Raw genomic sequence first — 22,504 nt, forward strand, 5'->3', positions numbered from 1 at the left:
TTATTAAAATCCCTTGAGTTGACATGTCCCTGTAGATAAAAGTAATGTTAGGAAAGCTGCCTCATTAAGCATAGGGAGCCGCTGTCTGTACACTTGTATGCTATCGCTACAGGAAATAAATGATATAACCAAGTGTGTTTCTAGCTTACCTGTTGTCTGGAGGGAAGTCATTGCTGTCTCCATTCCTTGACAATAAATTGTCTTGTTAATTCTGGAAAAAAGAAAAGTAGTAATGATAATGATAAACCAAAATAAATATCTATATATACTAAGGGCGGCAATCCCACACTGGGTAACTTATACAAAGCACTGCACTCGTACACACATCATTCACACAATCCTGTTTTGTCATCCGGCCAAAGTAAAATTAAATAACAATGATAATATTAAAGACAAAAAAAATAATAATAAATAATATTAATAATAATAATGACTAATTATTAGGTAAATTAAATAAGAACAAGTAGCATTTAATACTATAACCATTTAGACAGGGTGAGTGAAACATCATATTCTAAAACACTTCCACACCATATCTATATTCAGAGGCCATAGCACCTGAAGTGACGCTTTTTTTTTTTTTTTTTTTTTTTTTTTTAACAAGGCACTTCCATGGTTCTAAGATTAACAAGATGTACTTATTATTAAAAGGAGAAACACAACAGGTTAATTATTTATGTGGCCTTTGAAAAACAGTCGTGGTGAAGGGACAAAGCGTTAACACCGTACATGGTAAAGTCGCCTCGGTTGACGTGTAGCAGGAAACGACCCATGGTAACAATGAGATTATTACATTCCTCTCATGTTTGTCCTGTAAATGTAAGCTTGCGTCACACTCAACCTCCACTCCGGGAATACTCAAACTGGCTTATCTATCTATTTATTCATTCTTTTACTTTTTTTTTTAGTTTTTCTTTCTTTGTTTCTTTTTTTTTTTTTTTTGGGGAAGGTAGAAGAGAAGTGGATCCAAGGGAAGGAGCAGAGCGAATGGGAAGAGATGCCAGATAAGAGGAGAGCTTCAGATCTGTCACCTGTGCTGCCCTCACATAACTCTAGTGTAGTGTGTTCAGAAAGGGAAGGCTACCGTACCGTGTGTCAACCCTAGAACACGACGAAACAATGATATTTTTATTTTTCAAACTGCTACGGAACATAATGTATAGGAAGGAATAATGTTTGTTTTTTTGTTTTTTTCTTGCGGTAACGAACCATAAACAAAGAAATGTAAGACATGATACCAATACTGATAATGATGATGATGGTGATAATAATAATAATAAAAATAACAATAACAATAATAATAATAATAATAATTAAAATAACAATAATAATAATAATAATAATAATAATAATAATAATAATAATAATAATAACAGTATAATAGCAATTTTCTTTGTATTTGCAAGTCGTAGCGAAGCATGACGGCACAAACAGGCAAAACAACTACATTTCTTTTTACACACCGTACGTAGCGAAGCCTATATTGACATGTGGCTAAAACAATGACAAATATTTTACGCAACGTCGAAACATGAAAATTTAAACATAATGTAAAATAATTATACGATTTTGTTTTTCAAGCTGTATCGAACTAGTATGCAGAACTATAGATAAAAACTGACATTTTCTTGAAGCTATATCGAAGTATGAATGAAAAATAGAGGCTATAGTGGAATCCACACGTAGGCTATAGCATGCCAGACCGAACCAAGTGTAGAAAACGCAAGAATTAAATTTAAATATTATATATAACAGTAGCATACGTACAGCAAGACAAGGCGGAAAGATTTCCAGTTTTGTCGTAATAGTGTGTGTGCTTGCTAGATACTAGATAGTGAGTACTACTGCACCAAGCACGCTTGCCCACTGCCCACTGCCCTCCGCCACAGCTGTCTCGCGGAACTTTCCAAACACATTCTAAAATATCAACAAGTTCAGAATCCCCGTGAGAAGGGACAGTTGAATGCACGATGATTATTTATGCACGAAAAATAATTTCGTAATTATTGATTGAGAAATTCTATGATGCATTAAACGAAAAACATTTATAATATCATATTGACTTTGGTACGCGAAGCTGTGGAAAATCTAAGTAGGGGAAAATTTCAAACTGTTCTTACGGGCAGACAATACAGAATTGATTAGGATAAAGGAAGTTGAGTGTGTGTTTGACCAATACTTATTCGCGAGAGAAAACGCATATTTAGTACTAAGTGCTACAAGTTTTAGCACGTAAACACCCAAATTCATTGATGTTCTTTTGGCTTAAACACCTTTTTTTTTTTTTTTTCTGGACCACATGGACTATCCTACGTTTTGAAAGCAAATCCAGTAGCACAACTGACGATTGCACTCATGGCAGTTTTATCAGAAGGAGAAAGAAGCGTCGCCGTACCCAGCCGATGGGAGGCGACGTCAGAATTACCTCTCCTTTTTCCGTTTAGTAGCATTATGAAGTGCAATGCATCCATACCAGGGTTCAGAAACACGTGACGCAATGCAAGTGCTAGTAGTGGTTGTGGCAAGAACAAATAAACTCATCTGGCTTAAAATTCCATTTGTCTCCTCATGACCTTGGGTGTGAGTGACAGGATGGTGGCACCTGGAGTAAGGTAGTCTTATATAATAACAGACAATGCGAATGGAGAAGGCTTGTCTTATCCGGACACTTCTCATTTCTCAAGTCACTATTATTGTTCTATTAGAGAAGAGAAAACACGGTGCGAGTTGCTCGGAGCATAGTGATTCGCCGCCTCTCGGTGACGGGAGGTGTTGAAACTGCTCCCCCACCCTTCAGAACTGTACACAGCCTTAAGGAAAGGTTGCATAGAACACACTGCCTCGTTTTGCGTTACCTTGGCTTGTCTTGCGTTCTGCTCCCAGCTGACACTCTTCCCTGACACTTTGAGTGCTTCGTGAATCGCCCTTAGCGGAGTCACAAACTTCACCGACTCAAGTCACGAAAAATAATTTCGTAATTATTGATTGAGAAATTCTATGATGCATTAAACGAAAAACATTTATAATATCATATTGACTTTGGTACGCGAAGCTGTGGAAAATCTAAGTAGGGGAAAATTTCAAACTGTTCTTACGGGCAGACAATACAGAATTGATTAGGATAAAGGAAGTTGAGTGTGTGTTTGACCAATACTTATTCGCGAGAGAAAACGCATATTTAGTACTAAGTGCTACAAGTTTTAGCACGTAAACACCCAAATTCATTGATGTTCTTTTGGCTTAAACACCTTTTTTTTTTTTTTTCTGGACCACATGGACTATCCTACGTTTTGAAAGCAAATCCAGTAGCACAACTGACGATTGCACTCATGGCAGTTTTATCAGAAGGAGAAAGAAGCGTCGCCGTACCCAGCCGATGGGAGGCGACGTCAGAATTACCTCTCCTTTTTCCGTTTAGTAGCATTATGAAGTGCAATGCATCCATACCAGGGTTCAGAAACACGTGACGCAATGCAAGTGCTAGTAGTGGTTGTGGCAAGAACAAATAAACTCATCTGGCTTAAAATTCCATTTGTCTCCTCATGACCTTGGGTGTGAGTGACAGGATGGTGGCACCTGGAGTAAGGTAGTCTTATATAATAACAGACAATGCGAATGGAGAAGGCTTGTCTTATCCGGACACTTCTCATTTCTCAAGTCACTATTATTGTTCTATTAGAGAAGAAAACACGGTGCGAGTTGCTCGGAGCATAGTGATTCGCCGCCTCTCGGTGACGGGAGGTGTTGAAACTGCTCCCCCACCCTTCAGAACTGTACACAGCCTTAAGGAAAGGTTGCATAGAACACACTGCCTCGTTTTGCGTTACCTTGGCTTGTCTTGCGTTCTGCTCCCAGCTGACACTCTTCCCTGACACTTTGAGTGCTTCGTGAATCGCCCTTAGCGGAGTCACAAACTTCACCGACTCAAGTCACAAGTTCGGAACACCTCATGACACACATGGAACAAATGCCTATTTTCTGTACAATAAGACTAAACTAAACATTCGGTAATTTGTAATAGTTTAGCTCAGTATTTTCAGAACTTATGTATATTTTCATTATATATTTATTCTGAAGTTATTTATGACTCATTAGTACATTTTGTTTCCTTATACTAAAGAAGTATATTATTGCGGCAACCACATCTATGAGAGAATGGATGAAGCTCGTTAGGATGGCTTTGAATGGGCGACATCTTTAGGTCTGTCTGCTACACAGTGAATAGATTCAATAGAAGCAATACAATAGACAGTGAGTGTGTAGTGCTTTCTATGGGTCTCACGTATCTAGATAAACATGTTATTATATTACACACACACACACACACACACACACACACACACACACACAGGGAATGTAACCCAATAAGACAATGAGATCAACCACTATTTTATTGTAAATGGTGATGTACAAAAGCTCCCCATGAATCAAGAGTAGTACTATTGGGAAAACTTGTAACCTGGTAGAAATAATTATATATATATATATATATATATATATATATATATATATATATATATATATATATATATATATATATATATAAAAAGGGACATTGAAAACTGGTAAACTTTTTTGTCAGCATGGAAAAATTCATCTTCATGAAAAAAAGTTAATACTTTCAACAATCAGCTATATACCAAGTTAGTATTTCCTTAATAGTAGTTCCTGGACTGTGTTGAGCGGTGGTGCTGCCCGTTCACCCTGGACACACATTGGAAGGGAAAAAGAACTGCCATGATAAATTACAACAACAAATTACCCAGTGCTGTAGAAAACAATATTAACTTACAGAATAAAAAAAAAAAAAAAAAAAAAAAAAAAAAAACTATGTAACAGGAAGACTCATACCAATAATGAATGAGAGTACAAATCATTACATTAATCCAGCAACATAGACCCAGCACTTCTTGAATGCATAATTAAGACAGAATGATAAGTAATGAGTGATAGAGAAGCTTCAGTGGACACCATACAATATATCATCCATTTGTTCATCTCTATTCTTCTTGTTTAGTCTTTCCCTTTTTCTTTTTCTTGCTGGCTTCCTCCTCAATAGGTGCAGGAAATCGGAATGGGATAAACTCCTTGTACTCTGAAAAGGAAATAAATACATAAACATTAAAAACATTGGTGTTGTGTTATTTATGATGGGAGTTATGACTGTATGGTCTTCTCTGGGGCAGTAGATACCTAGGAATGAGAGGGAGTTATTATGCAGCTTTTCCTTGTGTTTGCTCTACATCCATTACATTTCACTATTAACCCTCAAAATACTAGTGGCTTCTTCAAACATTAAATCAGTCTATTCCAATTTAGTAAGGATAATAAAACTGGATACTTCTAGACTCAAAATTTTAAGTGAAATAACAGACAGCTAATTTATCTTTAAGACAGCACCTGTAAAGTTTAATAAAAGCATGCAGTCTCAGCTTAGATAAGAGCATCTCTGGTAAACTCTGGAACTCCCTGCCTGCTGCTGTATTTCCAATCTTACTATGAACTGAACTCATTTAAAAGGGATGTTTCAAGGCATTTATCCCATTCTTTTGGCTAACTCTCTCAGACATGCTTGAGAAATGGCATCTAAGTGGGCCCTTTTTTTAATCGTTTTTTGTTGCCCTTGGCCAGATTTCCTCTTAAAGAAAAAATAATAGAACAAAAAAAATAAATAAATAAATAAAATAAAAATAAATAAATAAATAAGACAGCCAGAGGGTATTGAGGGATAGTGAGTGTTAACTGGGCACTGTTCTCACCTTCGGGCATGTACGGCTTAATGGCCTCGGGCACCTTGATCCCCTCCTCCGTCTGACAGTTCTCCAGCACGGCACAGATGACCCGAGTGGTGGCGCACATCGTCGCGTTCAGCATGTGGACGTACTCAACCTGAAGAGTGCACACAGTGAACGCCCATTTAAGAACATAAGGACAGTAAACTCAATTCAACCCATCCAAATAATATCATGGGGAAATAAGTTACAGGAAAGTGCATAATAGCGCAATAATAAGGTACAATTACACAGTGGAACCTAACCTAACCTATAAACACAAAACCCATGCCCCTAAATATTGCTAAAAGTGGGAAATCATTGCTACTGGAATAAAAAAAGTAACAAAAAAGTAAATAAAAGAAAAAAATAATGAAGCACAGTGAAACCCAAAAGAATCTTAGGTTAGTAGATGAACACAAACTCAAGTCTCTAAATGCTGCTGATAGGAGAATGACAACAAAGTAAATAGAAAAGTAATAATGAAGTACACTCAAACACTAAAAAACACAAAAAATGAAGCACATGATAGAAAACATATAAATGCAAACCCAGCCTTTTAATACTGTTATTAGGAGAATGACAACAGCAGTGAAAAGAGAGTAAATAATGAGGAAACGGCACAACAAAATCCTATTCAGAATACATAAGACTCAAATCAACAACTACAAACCATTTAATATAAGAATGATTGCTACAGCACCTGAAAAAAAAAAAAAAAAAAAAAAAAAAAACTACATAGTGAAAAACCCACTCTGGAAGTTAAGAAAGCACAACCTAATTCTAATGCCTTCAAACACAGCTAAATGTTGGAATGAAAGCTGCAGTAATGGGTAACAATGTATGTGAAGAGTAATGGTGGTAAATAAAACCCACTCTGGAAGTTAAGAATAGACAGCCTAACTCTCAAACACCTTCAAATACAGCTAAACGTGGGGAATGTAAGCTGCAGTAATGAGTAACAACGTGTGTGAAGATTAACGGTGGTAAATAAACCTCAGCCTGTCCCAGGAGTACTTTTATTGCTCGAACACTTCAATTAAAAACTATTCCTCAGAGAGATGATGGTGAGGGTGAGATCTCTCCAAGGAAGATTTCTTTAATTGGAACATTAGAGCAATGAAAGTACCCCTGAATAAATTTGAGTTACCTACCATCATCACAACTCAACCATCCATATAACTATCCCAACAAACTACAAAGTCAGAGAAAGCAGTAACAAAGGGACAAGATTGTTAAGAAGTCGTGTCCCTTGAGTCAACCTAGATTTACCTCCCACCATCACAACCCAACTATCCATTTAACTATCTCAACAAAGTACATACGCCAATATTCAGAAATGCCTTCCCCTCTCACTATGACAATTTTCCAAGTCCACAGACACAACCAGCTGGGTTTTCAAGACAGTTTCCCCTTTTGATAAACTAGAAATTTTGCCAATCTATCACCAGAACCATGAAAATACCCTTAAAAACATGAGTATCTTCAACTTAAGCCTTTGGAAAGCAGTGATGGTGGGAGAGCAAAGCAGAATACATGCCTGAGTCAGACAGAGATAATGATGGAAGTACTGAAGGGACAAGATTGGTAAGGCATCATGTCCCTTGGGTCAACATGATATTTACCAACACCATCACAACTAAACTGTCCATATAACAATCTCAGCAAAGTACATAGTCAGAGATAATGATGGAAGTACTGAAGGAATAAGAATGGTAAAGAGTTGTCTCCTCTCAGCACACTCACCGCTGCGTTCATCTTCTTGGTGGCTCCGTAGCGCACTCTCAGTCTTCTGGACTGGTAGTCGAGGCAGTTGGAGCATGATACAAGTTCCCGGTATGCTCCTGGTGATGAGAGAGAGAGAGAGAGAGAGAGAGAGAGAGAGAGAGAGAGAGAGAGAGAGAGAGAGAGAGAGAGAGAGAGAGAGAGAGAGAGAGAGAGAGAGAGAGAGAGAGAGAGAGAGAGAGAGAGAGAGAGAGAGAGAGAGAGAGAGAGAGAGAGAGAGAGAGAGAGAGAGAGAGAGAGAGAGCATTAATTACCAGTCAAAAGCAACAATGTTAAGAGCTAATAATGAGTTGAATTAAACACCTGAAGGGTTTAAAATATCCTTGAAAAACAGTTACCAGACAAAAGTAACAGTGGTAAGAATTATTAACAAATTGAATTAAAAACCTTACAAGTTAAAAAGCACCCTACAAAAAATAGTTACCAGACAAAAAGTAACAAAGGTAAGAATTATTAATGAATTGAATTAAAAACCTTATGAGTTAGAACCTGACTTGAAAACAGTTACCAGACAGAAAACATCATGTACAGTAAGAGTTATCAATGTGCTCGTGAATTAAACACACTGAGGGTTAAAAGTACCATCAATAAGAAGAAAAGTTGTGTTGAAAGAAGCCAAGAAATGCATCACATGAACTAAAAAGTCATCTAAGAACAATTTCCTGCCTTAACCCTCTTCAGTACTGGGACACATGTTTTACCTTGAGATCTGTGTACGATTAGACAATTTTATTTACATTTGGGAGGATCCATGGAGGTCAGAAGATTAATGGTTAGTCTTCACTATTTTAATGCCCACATAAGTTTCTGAAGCTGTACAAAGTCACTAAATAGTTAGCAGAATGAATATGGAAATGCATCATGGTACTAAAGGGTTAAAGTTAGAATTCTGCATTAATATTTTAGCTATCTTAGTCCATTCTCTCATTCATCCCCACAACTCACCAGAGCCAGGGAAGTACGCCTCCAGATCGAGTTTCTTGGCAGCTGCATTATTCAATTCACCGGACACAATGTTGACAACTCGGTAGGGGAGCCCCAGCGCCTTGCATAACTCCTCGGCGTTGGTGATCATCTCATCCATCATCTCCCAGGACTTGCCATCGTGTGGGGAGGTGAGGCAGAACTGCTCCACCTGACAGAAGGAAGGGTCATGTGTTGGGTGTGAAGTGGTGCCTGGCATACTACAATGCTTCCTTCAACTCTCACTCTCTCTCTCCCTCTCTCTCAGTTATTCCTTTCCTATTTCTTTGAACTTTTTCAGCCCTTTTCTTGTCTTAATGCTTTCTCTTCCTTTATTCATTCAGTGTCTTTTCTTCCCTTCTTGCCTTCCTTCCTTCATTAATTAATACTTTTGTTTCATTCTTTTCCTCCTTTGCATCTCTCTCTCTCTCTCTCTCTCTTGAAACAAACCCTTCACTAGAAATCTTCCTCAAATTCTTTCACTTATAACACACGACAGCAATCCTACAGACACACATACACATACCAAAGCTGTCACAAGTACACATCTTTCATATTCACTCTCATGCACATCATGATTAGGTTAGGTCACTCTCTCAGCCCCTTAGCTCCTGATGGAGATGAGAAAGTACTCCTGCTCTCACTGTACAAGAATCAGCACATCAGTTTGAACAGTAATACTAATATCCCTGATCTTTTTTTATGTAAGAGGGAAAATCTGGCCAAAGGGAACAAAAACACTAAAACAAAAAAGGTCCACTTAGATGGTGGCCCCAGAGAAAGTCCAAGATAGCCAAAAGAATGAAATAAACATCTTGAAACCTCCCTCTTAAATGAGCTCAGGTCATAGGAAGATGGAAATACAGAAGCAGGCAAGGAGTTCCAGAGTTCACCAGAGAATGGGATGAATGACTAAAAGTAATGGTTAACAGTTGTATTAAGAGGTGGGCAGATTAGGGGTGAGAAAGAGAAAAAAAGTTTTGTGCAGTGAAACCTCTTCAAACAATCATCAGTAGAGGTCTTCCTCAAACTCAGCTCCCAAAGATGAGATATCACCCAGAACCACTAATGATGTACCTTCTGGAACTGGTGGACTCGGAAGATGCCCCTCGTGTCTCGTCCATGTGACCCAACCTCTTGACGGAAACAGTAGGACAGGCCGGCATACCTGAGGGGAAACACAGAGATTAAATTAGATTAAATGAATTTTATTAACCACAATTAAATTTTACATAATTCAAATATAACAATCAATACAACTATGGTCCATCATACACATATACAATCTAGGTCAGTTCCATTCTCATCCATTTATTGTTTGCTAATTTGCCAACAAAGCTACTTCAAAGAGCTGTAGTTCACTTTTGCAGTCATCTACTTTTTTTTTTTTTTTTTTTTTGGTGTATTAGAAATTGGTTCAGCTTAGAAACAGATTCCAAGTGGCCCTCAGTCTTGTCTTTTGGCTCACAGTGAGTGACAATGTTTTCCATGAGTGTTAGTAATGGTACTGTTCCTATGGCTCTAATTGTTTTGCTACTGGTTTTATTTAGTGAGGTTAGTATGCAGTAATACTATAGATCAAGTTAATATGCTTTTACTTATCTTTACAAGTGTGTAAATACTTTCTTGAATCAATATTTGTTATTATTATTACTTTTTTTTTTATGTTATAGCTTACAGCGCCAGTAGGCATACTTGAAGAGTATACGTGGGAAGCGCTATTCAGTTTCTGCCCATTAGTGGCGTAGACAGTTTTATTTATAGTGGTATCCATATCAGTGCCCATATCACCACCCAAGCACATCTTTGGTGTAACCACCTAGAACCTGGGTATCATGGTGACATGTAGGTAACTTTAAACCACTCGACAAATGGCAAAGCTTGTACGTAGTGGGATTCGAACCTATGTGTGGATGTCTGCCCGATCCCACACTTACCACCTTATCCATTCCGCCATCGCCTCCCTAATTATTATTGCTAATGTTATTATCATTACATTCCTACCAGCACTGACAATGTTATGAAGTGATGTAATTCCTGTCAACACTAATAATATTGTACTAATGATCTTGTGTGAATAGGAATGTGTGAAAATAATCTAATGTTAATCTAACCTAACCTAACCTAACCTAACCTTTAACCTAACCTAACATAATTTAACCCAACCCAACTCAACCCAACCCTTAACTAACCCAACCAATCCCAGCTACTCACCTGATGGGCAGCTGGTCGGTTGGTATCCACTCGTCACGGTGGAACGCTGCGATAGGCTGCTCTGAGGTGGCAATGAGGTACTTTTCATCCACCTGTTCTGAGCCGGGCACATCACCCTTCCCTAACACCTGCGGAGGAAGCGATGGTTTACCTCGACTGTCTATGGCACCCCTATGTGCACTACAATTACTATTTCACTCCCTCACTGCTACTTGACATATTTTTTATATTATCTGATGTTTTTCCTACTATCTCTCATGTTTCTTTACTATTTGACATGTTTCTTCACTATCTGGCAAGTTTCCTTTTTATCTGACATGTTTCTTTACTATTTCACATGTTTCTTTATAATCTGACATGATTTTTTAATTGCAAAGTAGCTTAGAAAATAACAATGACTTCTGAGTGTGTAAAAACTCCAATGATGTTAATTAAACATCAATAATTTACTTACATGTGAATGAAACCATATCTTCTCATAATCTAATAGAACTCCAATAATCAAGAATACACCAAATATTTGATTACCTATAAAAAAATCCATTCTTTTTTCCTATCTATTAAAAATTTCATAACATTCGGGTTTGAATTCAGAAATGCTTTGCTCTCTCACCACAACTACTTTCCAAGGCCACAGAGATGACTAGCAAGATTTTCAAGTGTTTCTCCAGTTAATAATGTAAAAATTTTGTCACTCTGCCTCTAGAACTGTAAAAACACCTTAAAAAACCTAACCTGTGTGAACTTAAATAAAACCTTTTGATATAGTGGTGGTGAAGCACAGAAGTGTTTGAGAATATGAGCCTAAGACTACACCAACACAAACACAAACAAATGATAAAAACATCCACCTTGTACAGCTCCTTGTCAGTATATGTGAAAGAAACCATGTATTTCCCAATCCGCCAAAACTCCACTAACATCAACAGTGCACTAAACACAACACAAACACACACCAAAAAAATCATGTCTTTATCTAATTGAATAAAAATCTATCAATGCTAAAAGTATATATATATAAAAAAAAAAAAAAAAAAAAAAAAAAAAAAATCAATTACATATAAAAGAAACATAATACTCTTTCATCACCTTAACTCCAATAATGTTAAGAGTACCACACAATTTGATTATACTTTATAAAACAAAAATCATATCTTTTCCTTACATATAAAACAAATCATATTTTTTCCTATCTAATTAAAGCTTCCATAAAATTAAGAAAACACAAAACACAAAATCCACAAAATCTTCCCTTATCAGTAATTCCAGTATCATTAAGAGTACATCAACATAGACACCATATGAGATGAGGAGAAAGACATGAGTGAGCAAAGAGGAGAAGAGATGCATAAAACAGAGGAGAAGAAGAGGTAGAAATAACACACATACAAACACCTTTTTCTTTTCCTTTCTTTACTTTTTTTTTAGTTTTAATGTCCACACACCCACCCACCTTGTACAGCTCCTCATCGAACTGGGAGAGCTGGGCCACCTCCTGCATCACCTCTTTCCGCATGAAGAAAGGAGTTACAATGGGGACGTACTTCTTCTTCCCTAGTATGCTGAGGCCCAACTCCACCAGCGCCCTCTCCATGTACACTGCCGGTCCCATCAGGTAGTACCCTCGGCCTCCTGAGGGTGAAGATGAGGATATTAGTGGTGTGTAGCATACAATGAGCATCAACTTACTACAATGGTAACACCCTCAGCCAACACTTAACAGGCCTGGATTTGTCTCACACTTTCAAGCCAACTATCAATAAGAGAAGAAAGAAAGCCAATACAGTAGTGATGAAATGGCTCAGTATGACACATGAAAACAATGCCTCTGAAACTGAAGAGACAGCACCTTTACTTTGAGACATTTAAAAAAAATAATAAATAAATAAAATAAATAAATAAATAAATAAAAATAACAAAATGTCTTAATTCTTTCACTACAACACAAAATAATTAGCAACATCAGAAGCAATGTGTGAAATCTTTACAAGCATCTACAAGAAAGTTAGTGACAAAAAAGTATACAGTGCCATTTCATTCCACTTCAAAGACTGAATATGGCTGCAGAACAAGTAAAGATAGAGTGATAGCTCCTTGAGTACCATAATGCATTTCCATATTCATTCATTCATATTCATTTTACACAGCTTCAGAAATTTATATCAGGGATTGAAATAGCGAAGATTGGCCTATATCTTCTGACCTCCATAGATGTCAATAAAATGGTCTAATCGTACAGGAATCTCAAGGTAAAAATGTGTCACAGTATTGAAGGGGTTAATTAGAGAAAGATGAACCAAGAAACAGTCAAAAAAGGTTAATATAAGAAGAATGCCTTCAAACCTGAAGTGACAGATCCTCTCTTTGCATCTGAGCCTCCAATCATGGCAATAAGGTCCACGTGGGAGTACTTCTTGGTGGTCTCCTCTCCAAACGTCCTCACCACGGCATTATTGTCCTGCAGAAAATTGAGAATGTAAAAACATAGAAAAAAAAATAGCTGCAAGAAATTATCAGGCCTACAAGTGGCAGTCCAGTGATTCTTTTTTCTTTCTTTTCTTATGTAAGTGGGGAAATCTGGCCACGGGCAACAAATACAATTATACAAAAAGGCCCAATAGATGCCAGTCCCCGAGCAGATCTGAGAGAGTTAGCCAAAAGAATAGGATAAATGTCTTGAAACCTCCCTCTTAAATGAATTCAGGTCATAGGAAGATAGAAATGTGGTATGGTGGTGCTTACACATATACACTGGGATACGTATACTCAGATACTTTATTTGGGGTTAAGTTAAAACATGTCTCATCTCATTGGAGGAATTAAAATACTATGAGTTTTTATCCAGCATTCCCTCACCTCATCACTAATAGGTATATAATTGTAAATACTAACAGGTACATCAGTGTAAACAGAGGAAAAGAAGATATACATAGAACAGAAGAGAGAAAGGTAAAAATAATACACACACAAACAAACCCAGCACATTAAACCAGACAAGCCCCAGTGTTCCCCCCACCTCATTATCGCTGACTGGCACATCATCGTATACAATGTTGCCAATCTCCTTCAGGATGGCGTCCCTCTCATTCTCCAGCTTCTGCAGTTCCTCACTGTTCTGTGCCATGGTCTCATCCACAAGCTTCTTCACCTGATAGAGAGAAGTGGCACCTTTACACCTCACTCAGGGGAACATGGAAGGGTGATGGGAAAGAAAACTGACATAAATAATCATTAGTGGCACCTTTATACCACACTCAGGGGAACATGGAAGGGTGACGAGGAAGATTGACACAAAGCACATGGGTTTGAATCCTGGTCATGGTTCATGAGAGAAAGGGCTTCCACTCAGGTTAATGGTTTCCAAAAGGGTGGGCTTTCAGATAGGAGGTACCCAAAATACCTCCTTTAGCCTGTAAATTCCCATAAAAGCCCATATGGTATTACAAAATACATAAGTACAGTAATAAATAATAATCATGCCTTCATATCAGTGAGGTGGAAAGTCACTTGGTTTGTTAGACAGGTATTACATCTCCAGTGGCAATTATCTTCTTTCACTTATTTTTTCTTATTCTCTTTAATAGGGAATTCTCTGACCAAAGGCAGTAGAATGATATACATATAATATAAAAAAAAAAAGAGGCTCACTGGACAGAAACATTCATTAATGTTATCTATCTACAGTTATAACTTTTCATGGTATTGTTTTGGTATGCGATCTCAAATTCATGCTTTTGTTTTGGTATGCGATCTCAAACCTGATAGTAACGATCTCACTTCACTTTAGAGATATCTTAATCTCAATCCATATATCAGTAGTGTCTGGGTAATGGCCACAACCCCTCCTCTCAGATAATCAATGTAAACATGGTGTTGTAGTTGGGTGTAGTGAATGTGAGTTGTTGACATGGTTCAAATCGTTATTAAATGGTTGGGTTGTTAAAGTGGGCTGAGTGGTGATTATATGGTTGGTGTGTTAGTTGGGTGATGTTTCGATTTGGAAGTCAAGTGGTTGCTAAGGTTCCCCGCCGCACTCACTTCTGGGCCTGACGTTCTATGGCGAGTGGAAGGTGGTTGGTGACGGTTGGGTGGCGATTTTAGTTTATTCATAAAGCTTGTAAAACTAACCCATCAAGATGTTAGCTAAGGAATTTTATCAAGAAATTGTTGATGAAATTAAAGTAGTTGCTTTTTTGAGAAGACATGGTCTATTGGATGAAGAAGAAAACATTGCTCCTTTGATGTGGCGAAGAGATGAAGGAAACATGAAGAAATAGGAAAGGGGAATTTACACCAGCTTTTCGCTGCAAGAATAGAGGGTGCCAAACGTTCCGTTCTATACGCTCCGGAAACGTATTTTTCATTTCAATGATTTAAATAATATGGTAACTTGCAAACTAACCCTAGTCAAATTTTGGAGTTGATCTTTTATTTTATTATAGATTTGTCATATCGTGAAGTGCACACACTGACTGGTCGAGGGTTAGAAACTATTACTGATTGGTTTAATTTATATCCAGAAGTTTGTTTCCAAATAGTTTCCATAACAAATCATGGAAAAATGGTTGGCACTGCAGAAGACCCAGTTCAAATAGACGAAGCAAGATTTGCAGGACGCCGGAAATACAAACGAGGGCGAATGTTGCAAGGAGATCAGGTACCAGATTCAACCGACAGTGAGGCTGAAGTGGAAAATGACTGAAACCATGGAAGACGCATTGATGGGCAATGGGTATTTGGATTGAAGAAAGGAGACGACTGCAGATATTTTTATATACAGAGAAGAGATAGAGAAACATTGATACCCATAATTCAGAGAAGTTATGGAAAATTCAGTTATTCACTCAGATGAATATATATAAAATTATTTGAATTACATACACCAAACAGTTAATCACCAAGAAAATTATGTAGATCCAGTTACTGGAGCTCATACTCAAGCCATTGAAAGTTCATGGTTGGATTCTAACATTCGAATGCTTAAAAAAATGAGAGACGTCATTCCACAAACTTTCCAATCACATCTGGATTATTTCTGTTGGCGACAAATGAGGAAATCTGATGATGATCTTTTTCTTTCCTTTTTATCTGATATTGTTAAAATTCATAGATAAGTAAATAAAAGTATCTCTTTCATGTTTCTTTATTTTTTACCTATTCAAAAACATTGAGATCGCATACCAAAGCAAAATCTTAATTTTTGAGATAACTCCGTAAATGAGATCGCACACCAAAACAGTACCCTTTTTACTTGCTTATGCTTTTTTGCTAGAAGATGAATAAACTGGAAAAAAAAAAAAAAAAAAAAAAAAAAAAAAAAAAAAAAAAGGCTTACAACACACAATCAAACTTCAACACTAGAGTCAAAACAGTAAAAACTATATTTCATTCCCTCATTGATTTTAATATGGAGGAATAACTCTGACAACGGAGAAAGAAAGGATGAACAATAGAATAGAATGAAATATGTAAATAAATAAATGATATTGAGTAAGTAAACAAATAAATAAGATAAAAAAACAATACAAAAACAAAAGTAAAGAAAGGAAACAAAGAAAAGAAACACAGACAAAAGAAAAAATTGAAAAAGAAAAAGAAAAGTAACAGAAAAAAGGTAAAAAAGAAAGAAAAATAAGGAAAGAAATAAAACAAATAAAAAAATAAAGGAAAAGAGGAAAAGAAAAGAAAAAGGAAAGAGAAAAAATATGAAAGAAAAAGAGAAAAGGAAAAGAAGATAGATAAGAAAGAGGAGAAGAGAAGAAAGAAAAGGAAAGAAAGAAAAACAAAAGGAGAGAAATGGGAAAAGAAAAGAGAAGAAAAAAAAGAATAGAAGGAAAACAAAGAGAAATAAAAGGAGAGAGAGAGAGAGAGAGAGAGAGAGAGAGAGAGAGAGAGAGAGAGAGAGAGAGAGAGAGAGAGAGAGAGAGAGAGAGAGAGAGAGAGAGAGAGAGAGAGAGAGAGAGAGAATCACCACAAATTACCCACAGGAGCACAGGGTCAGACTAAGGGCCCCAGCATTGCCACGTCCTCACCTCCTTCAGCTGGGACACCTTGAGGGGCCGCAGCAAGTCCACCGTGAGTTCTGTCAGCTTCTCCTTCACCTCGGGCGGCACGTCTGTCTCTGTGCCCTCCGCTTCCTTAGCCTGCCGAATTAAAGACAAACCATGCAAAAATTAGAGACCAGCCATGTTTTCTTATATTATAGACCAGCCTTATTTATTTTTTTTTTTTTCTTCTTGGCTAGCAAAATTTGAGACTAGCTATGTTTTTTCTTTCTTTCTATTCTGTCTGCAAAATTATAAACTTGGCACGTTTTCTTTATCTTTGGACTGCAAAATTAGAAACCATCAATGCTTTTTTCTTTTTTATGTACGAAGAGAAATCTGACCAAGGGTAACAAAAATTATTAAATAAAAAAGGCCCACTTAGAAATGCCAGTCCCTAAGCAGGTCCGAGAGTTAGCCACAAGAATGGGATAAATATCTTGACACCTCCATCTTAAATGAGTTCAGGTCATAGGAAGATGGAAATGGAGCAATCAAGTCATCCTCCTTCTGACTAAGTGGTGATGATTTATTAAGTAACGGACACTAGTAAAGGTAACAAAAAGAATAAAAAAGAAAAGATGCCATTGAGGTGCCAGTCTGTAAAGAAAAGAGAAAAGGATAAGCTAAATTGGACGCTTGAGAGTCTAAAAACCTTCTTTTGAGCAAGCAGTGGTATCTTTTATTGATTTACTTTTTATACAGAGAGTCACTGGTCAAGCACAACAAAAAAATACAAAAGAAAAAGGGTAATTGAGGTGCATCCTGTGAGGAAAAATCAAAAGGATAAGCTAAAATTAGAGGATAAGTGTCTTGAAACCTTCCTCTTGAAAGTTAAAGTCATAGGAAGGAGGAAATATAGAATCAAGCAGAGAGTTCATTTACCATCAATCAATAATTATTTCTTTGAATTAGTTATGTTGACTAGATGTAAGCTATGTCACCACTGCATCATTCAGACATTTATCTTTTTTTACAGGAAGGAGGAAATACAGAATCAAGCAGGTAGTTCCAGGGTATCAACAATCAATCATATCTTTGAATGACTTGCTTGCGTTGACTAGATGCAAAGTATGTCACCACTGTACCACTCAGACACTAATAACTTTGTAAGGCTTAGTTTTGGTGCCACCTTCATGCATCAAACTAACTAACTCATCTTTTGAAATGCTTAGGTATTTTTGGCGCCATCTAAGACATCAATCAATCAATCTTGCCTTTTGCAAAACAGTTACTGGTACTTTTTATTATGTTTCTGTAGATTCTATTCATCAACTGTCAGTTTGAAATTTTACAGAAACACCCCTCTCAAAAAAAAAAAAAAATAAATAAAAAAAAATAAAAAATAAAAAATAAAAAAAAATAAATAAAAAAAAATTAAATAAAAAAAAATAAATAAATAAATAATTAGAAAATAAATAAATAATAAAATAATAAAATAAAATAGAATAAAATAAACAAACAATGAAACAAATCAATAAATAAAAAGATTCCAGAGAAAAGGTGTCAATCAAGCACTTACTACATTACAGACCATAAACTGACACTACTTTACACAACACTGGCAAAAGTAACAGCAGAAACATCAAAGCTACAGGAAGCAAACATGGGAGGTCGAGTGAGTGCCACAGTACTGAGCAAACTCTTAAACAAATCTCAGGACTGTCACCATAACATTAGCCATCGCACCAATCATCTCTTTATCCCCATAGCTTGATAAGGACAAGCTGTAGCACCAGTCTATCTAGTTAGTTTGATAAGCATATGACAGTGTTACTCTATCTAGTACCTCTTTAAACTTTATGCACTTAGTTTGATAAAGATAAGCCACAGCATCAGTCAAATCTAGAACCTCTTAATGCACCAAGTTTAAGCCACATCAGGCTATCGAGTAGATAATATCTCTTTATGCATAAGTATGACAAAGAATAGCCATGGTGTCAGTCTATTTACTATCTCTAAATGCAGTTGCTCTGATAAGGCACACCATCAGTCTATCTAATATCTTTGAAAAGGAGAAGAAATCTAGAATGTAGAAAATAAATGAATGCATCTAGTTCTGATGAAAGTGCCAGCAACAGTGTGCTTTACTGTGCTTTATGACAATGCCACACAGAACAATGGTGAGAAATGAGGAACAAGTCCAGTGTGAAGCAAAAGGAGTAAAATGCAAAGTCAAAAGCAATAAATGAATCAATAAGTAACAGCCTTGCCACATTGCCACAGTGCTGGGGTGAGGTGCACACAGCCACACAAGGGTCACTGGCAAGCGGACAGCCCCTCGGGTCAATAGACAGTGAACATGTGCATCAGGAGATATCATGAGTCATGAGTCACAAGTCACTCTCCCCTGGAGTGGTTCACTTGCTACACTCACAGACATCTATTCTACACCATAATAATCTCTCTTCACTCAGAGACACATCCTCTGCACATTTCTGGCTCATCATATTTACACAGACCATTGTTTGACATTCAATCAGTAAAACACATACACTTATACATTGCCAATTAATCACACATGTCAAGTGTCTCTTCAGGCTACATGTGAGTGCTGCTGCTGTCCCAGGGCGAGGCACAAACATGCATTGCTGAACTTCTATTCACTGTGGTTTTTAACACCATTGGCTTACCAGCTCGGCTCGGAAGGACAGCCGCTGTGGGTCTGGCAGGCACTTAATCTCCTCGGCAGAGAAGGAGTTCATGTGTGTGTACCACCGAGCCACGGCTGGGTGTGTGATGGGGGAAGGTGGTGCCGGCAGCCGTCCCACCAGCCGGGAGTCCCTCTCACTGGGCTCATACCCACACACATAACTGTACTCACTCAAGTGCTTCTCCAGCGCCTCCAGGTCTGGGCCTGTGCTCCCCGCCTCCTCCTCCTGCTCACCCTTCTGCCGCGCAGCCTGACCACAAGACCACACCACACCCTCAGCTTACCCCTCCACAGAGACAGTCAAGAATTCAAAGTTGAGATGTTACAGATTTCACACAAGATCCTACACCACAAGGCTGCTTCATTTCACTACACTATCCTACCTGAGACTACAATATCAGAACAGATAAAACACTAAAAACCATTCAAGAGGCGACAGATCCTCTTGTGCTACAGAGAGCCTGGAGACCAATGGGATGTGAATAGTCCTGAGGCATGTCCCTACGCAGCTCAAAAGGTAGAGGTGTGAGGCAAGTAATAACATCAAAGGCTATAGAGAAGTCTGGCTTGGGTGCACTTCCTGCATCTAATAAGCTAGCAACTGTCACTGGCTAAACCTGAAGGTCTCACAATACATAGGTTTGTTTTGAGCATAGACAGAGCAAAGGAAAATGATGGTGTTCTCTGCCTTCTGCATGATAGCTTTAGAGCCAACGCACCATGCAATGTGTGTGTTTAGGCAAGGTGTAACAGCCAGCAAGCATCCTGTGCATCAGCAACAAAACTTTTACTTAATGCCTCCTCAGTAAGAGTAAACTTCCTAAACCTACATGGAATAACTCTTGTTGTAAGTGCTTGATTTACACCATTCTCTATAAAAGCTTAATATAAATAACAAAAAAGTATCTTGTGCATTACAAGGAACGAAACTATTAATAATGGCCTGTGAATAATTAACAATAAGCTCCCTAAACTCTTTCACTGCCAGACATTCTTTCCTCATAATCTCCACACAAGCTTTCACATACTTACATTTTCTCTAAGACTATGTTAGGTTAGGTTAAGGTTCATGTTAGGTAGGTTAGGTCCAGTTACGCTAAGATTCATTCAAGTAAGTATGTAATTCCACTGATTCTTTCATTGTACTGATCATGACTTGAAAAAACTGCATATTTTCAACTCAGAAATAAAGAGTATCTAAACATTAGTAGATTAAGGTTACTTCTTTAAGCCCCAATGTTATATATATGTGTCAGCTGGTGCAGACTGCAGTGAAATGTGACAGCTGTTTGTGTCTTCCTGGGTGACTGAATGACAGGAGGAGCCTCAAGAATCAGGTGGTGTACTCTTTTATTTATTTTTTTTTTCTAATATGGGAAATCTGGCAAAGGGCAACAAAAATTATTAAACAAAAAGGCCAATTTAAATACCAGTCACCAAGCAGGTCTGAGAGAGTTAGCCAAAAGAATGGGATGTCTTGAAACCTCCTTCTCGAATGAATTCAGGGCATAGGAAGATGGAAATAAAGAAGCAGGCAGAAGGTTCCAGAATGTATCTTAGAAAGGGATGAATGATTGAGAGTACTGATTAACTCTTCTATTAGAGAGGTGGACAGAATGAAATAAATGTCTTGAAATCTCTCTCTTAAAATAGTTCAGGTCACAGGAAGAAGGAAATACAGAAACAGGTTAAATATTAAATGACAACTATTTGTGTATTCCTAGCATAACTTAGACTACAGGAACAGCCTCAGAACACAGCACCAGCCAGGTCAGTGCAGCCACACACAGTGCTCCTCACCTTCTTCTTCTCACCGACAGTCTTGGAGATGATGTTGCCCATGCGGTTCAGCAGATCCCCTTTGTGCCGTGCTGAAACATACACACAGACAAACATGTTAAATATACAGAACATTTCAGAATACTACCTCAAATATACACATAGGTACATACACATGTTAAACATTCAGTGTTTTCTAAATTGCAGTTTTATTTTACTTGTGCCCCTCCTACATAAAAATTAAGAAATTAATAAACATAAACAAAATGAAAAAATAAGAAAAACACTTCTAAAGACTAATGCACACATGTTAAATAACCATTGTAAACAATATTTCAGAATGACTAAAAATACACACACACACACACACATAGTGCAGTGGTTAGCACGCTCGACTCACAATCAAGAGGGCCGGGTTCGAGTCCCAGGAAGCAGTGAGGCAAATGTGTGGCCCCTGTTCACCTAGTAGTAAAATAGGTACGAGATGTAACTCAAGGGGTTGTGGCCTCGCTTTCCCGGTGTGTGTTGTGGTCTCAGTCCTACCCGAAGATTGGTCTATGAGCTCTGAGCTTGCTCCGTAATGGGGAAGACAAGCTGGGTGACCAGCAGGTGAATTATACACACACACACACACATTGTATATGTACTTACAATAGAAAAAAAAAAAAAAAACTAGAACACCAACTCAAATACACAGATACACATAAACAGGTACAGAAAAAACAGCTACTACATCACACACACGCACAAATCACAAGAAGTCAGAAATGGAAATATTATCCCAGAAATTATAGGAATGAAAACAAAATCCGAAACTGGAAAAAAGAGTATATCCAAGAATAAATCAATAAACAAGAAATAGAAAGTCAGAAATAGAAAAAAAGAAAAAATAAGAGAAAAACATTAGAAAAAAATAAGAGAAAAACATAGTTAAAAACAAGCCAGCAACATAAAAACACCACAAATAAAACACGTAGGAAGAATAATCACACCCAATCATCCATACACAACCCATTACCTGCTCTCCATTTGGTATCCTTCTCTATCACATTGTCCACGGCTCCTACATCCTTATACCTCCTTCTCTGGGACTCCCGCACCTTGGCAGGATCTCCCCCTTGGTCCTCTCGGAATAAGACAATATCCAGCATGGCCGCCTTATTTCTGCTGCCTCTGGGTCAAGAAGGAGTTAATTTTGCGAAATTCCTCCCCAGTCAGCTGTCAGAACTTCCACGCTGCCCGGCCGGGGTGTATAGATGTCGTGATAGTAATGGCACGAAGGGATTCAAGTCTTT

At 37.6% G+C, this 22,504-nt stretch overlaps 1 protein-coding gene and 1 long non-coding RNA gene across 3 annotated transcripts in view; one reads left to right on the forward strand and one right to left on the reverse strand.

The window, feature by feature from the left end:
- Positions 1-424, forward strand: part of LOC123508866 — a 19,371-nt gene extending 18,947 nt beyond the window's left edge. Inside the window, exon 2 of the long non-coding RNA XR_006676017.1 lies at positions 1-424. This exon is cut by the window's left edge and continues 1,390 nt beyond it. This is a non-coding gene — a long non-coding RNA (uncharacterized LOC123508866).
- Positions 425-4,956: 4,532 nt separating this feature from the next.
- LOC123508773 (probable serine--tRNA ligase, cytoplasmic) lies at positions 4,957-22,471 on the reverse strand. Of its 2 annotated transcripts, XM_045262670.1 has the most exons (13): positions 22,228-22,471; positions 21,231-21,301; positions 19,411-19,680; positions 16,766-16,876; positions 13,750-13,881; positions 13,077-13,191; positions 12,187-12,365; positions 10,734-10,861; positions 9,597-9,687; positions 8,502-8,691; positions 7,518-7,615; positions 5,760-5,889; positions 4,957-5,095 (listed from the first exon to the last, which is right to left on the reverse strand). In XM_045262670.1, the coding sequence occupies exons 1-13, from the start codon at positions 22,358-22,360 to the stop codon at positions 5,001-5,003; spliced, it is 1,743 nt and encodes a 580-aa protein (XP_045118605.1). In that variant the 5' UTR covers positions 22,361-22,471; the 3' UTR covers positions 4,957-5,000. The 2 variants fall into 2 exon arrangements, with proteins under 2 accessions (XP_045118605.1, XP_045118607.1); XM_045262672.1 differs by lacking the exon at positions 19,411-19,680 and having other exon boundaries at positions 22,228-22,470.
- Positions 22,472-22,504: the final 33 nt, after the last annotated feature.

Source organism: Portunus trituberculatus, chromosome 25 (genome assembly GCF_017591435.1).
Source record: "Portunus trituberculatus isolate SZX2019 chromosome 25, ASM1759143v1, whole genome shotgun sequence".
In the NCBI taxonomy this organism is placed as follows: Eukaryota; Metazoa; Arthropoda; class Malacostraca; order Decapoda; family Portunidae; genus Portunus; species Portunus trituberculatus.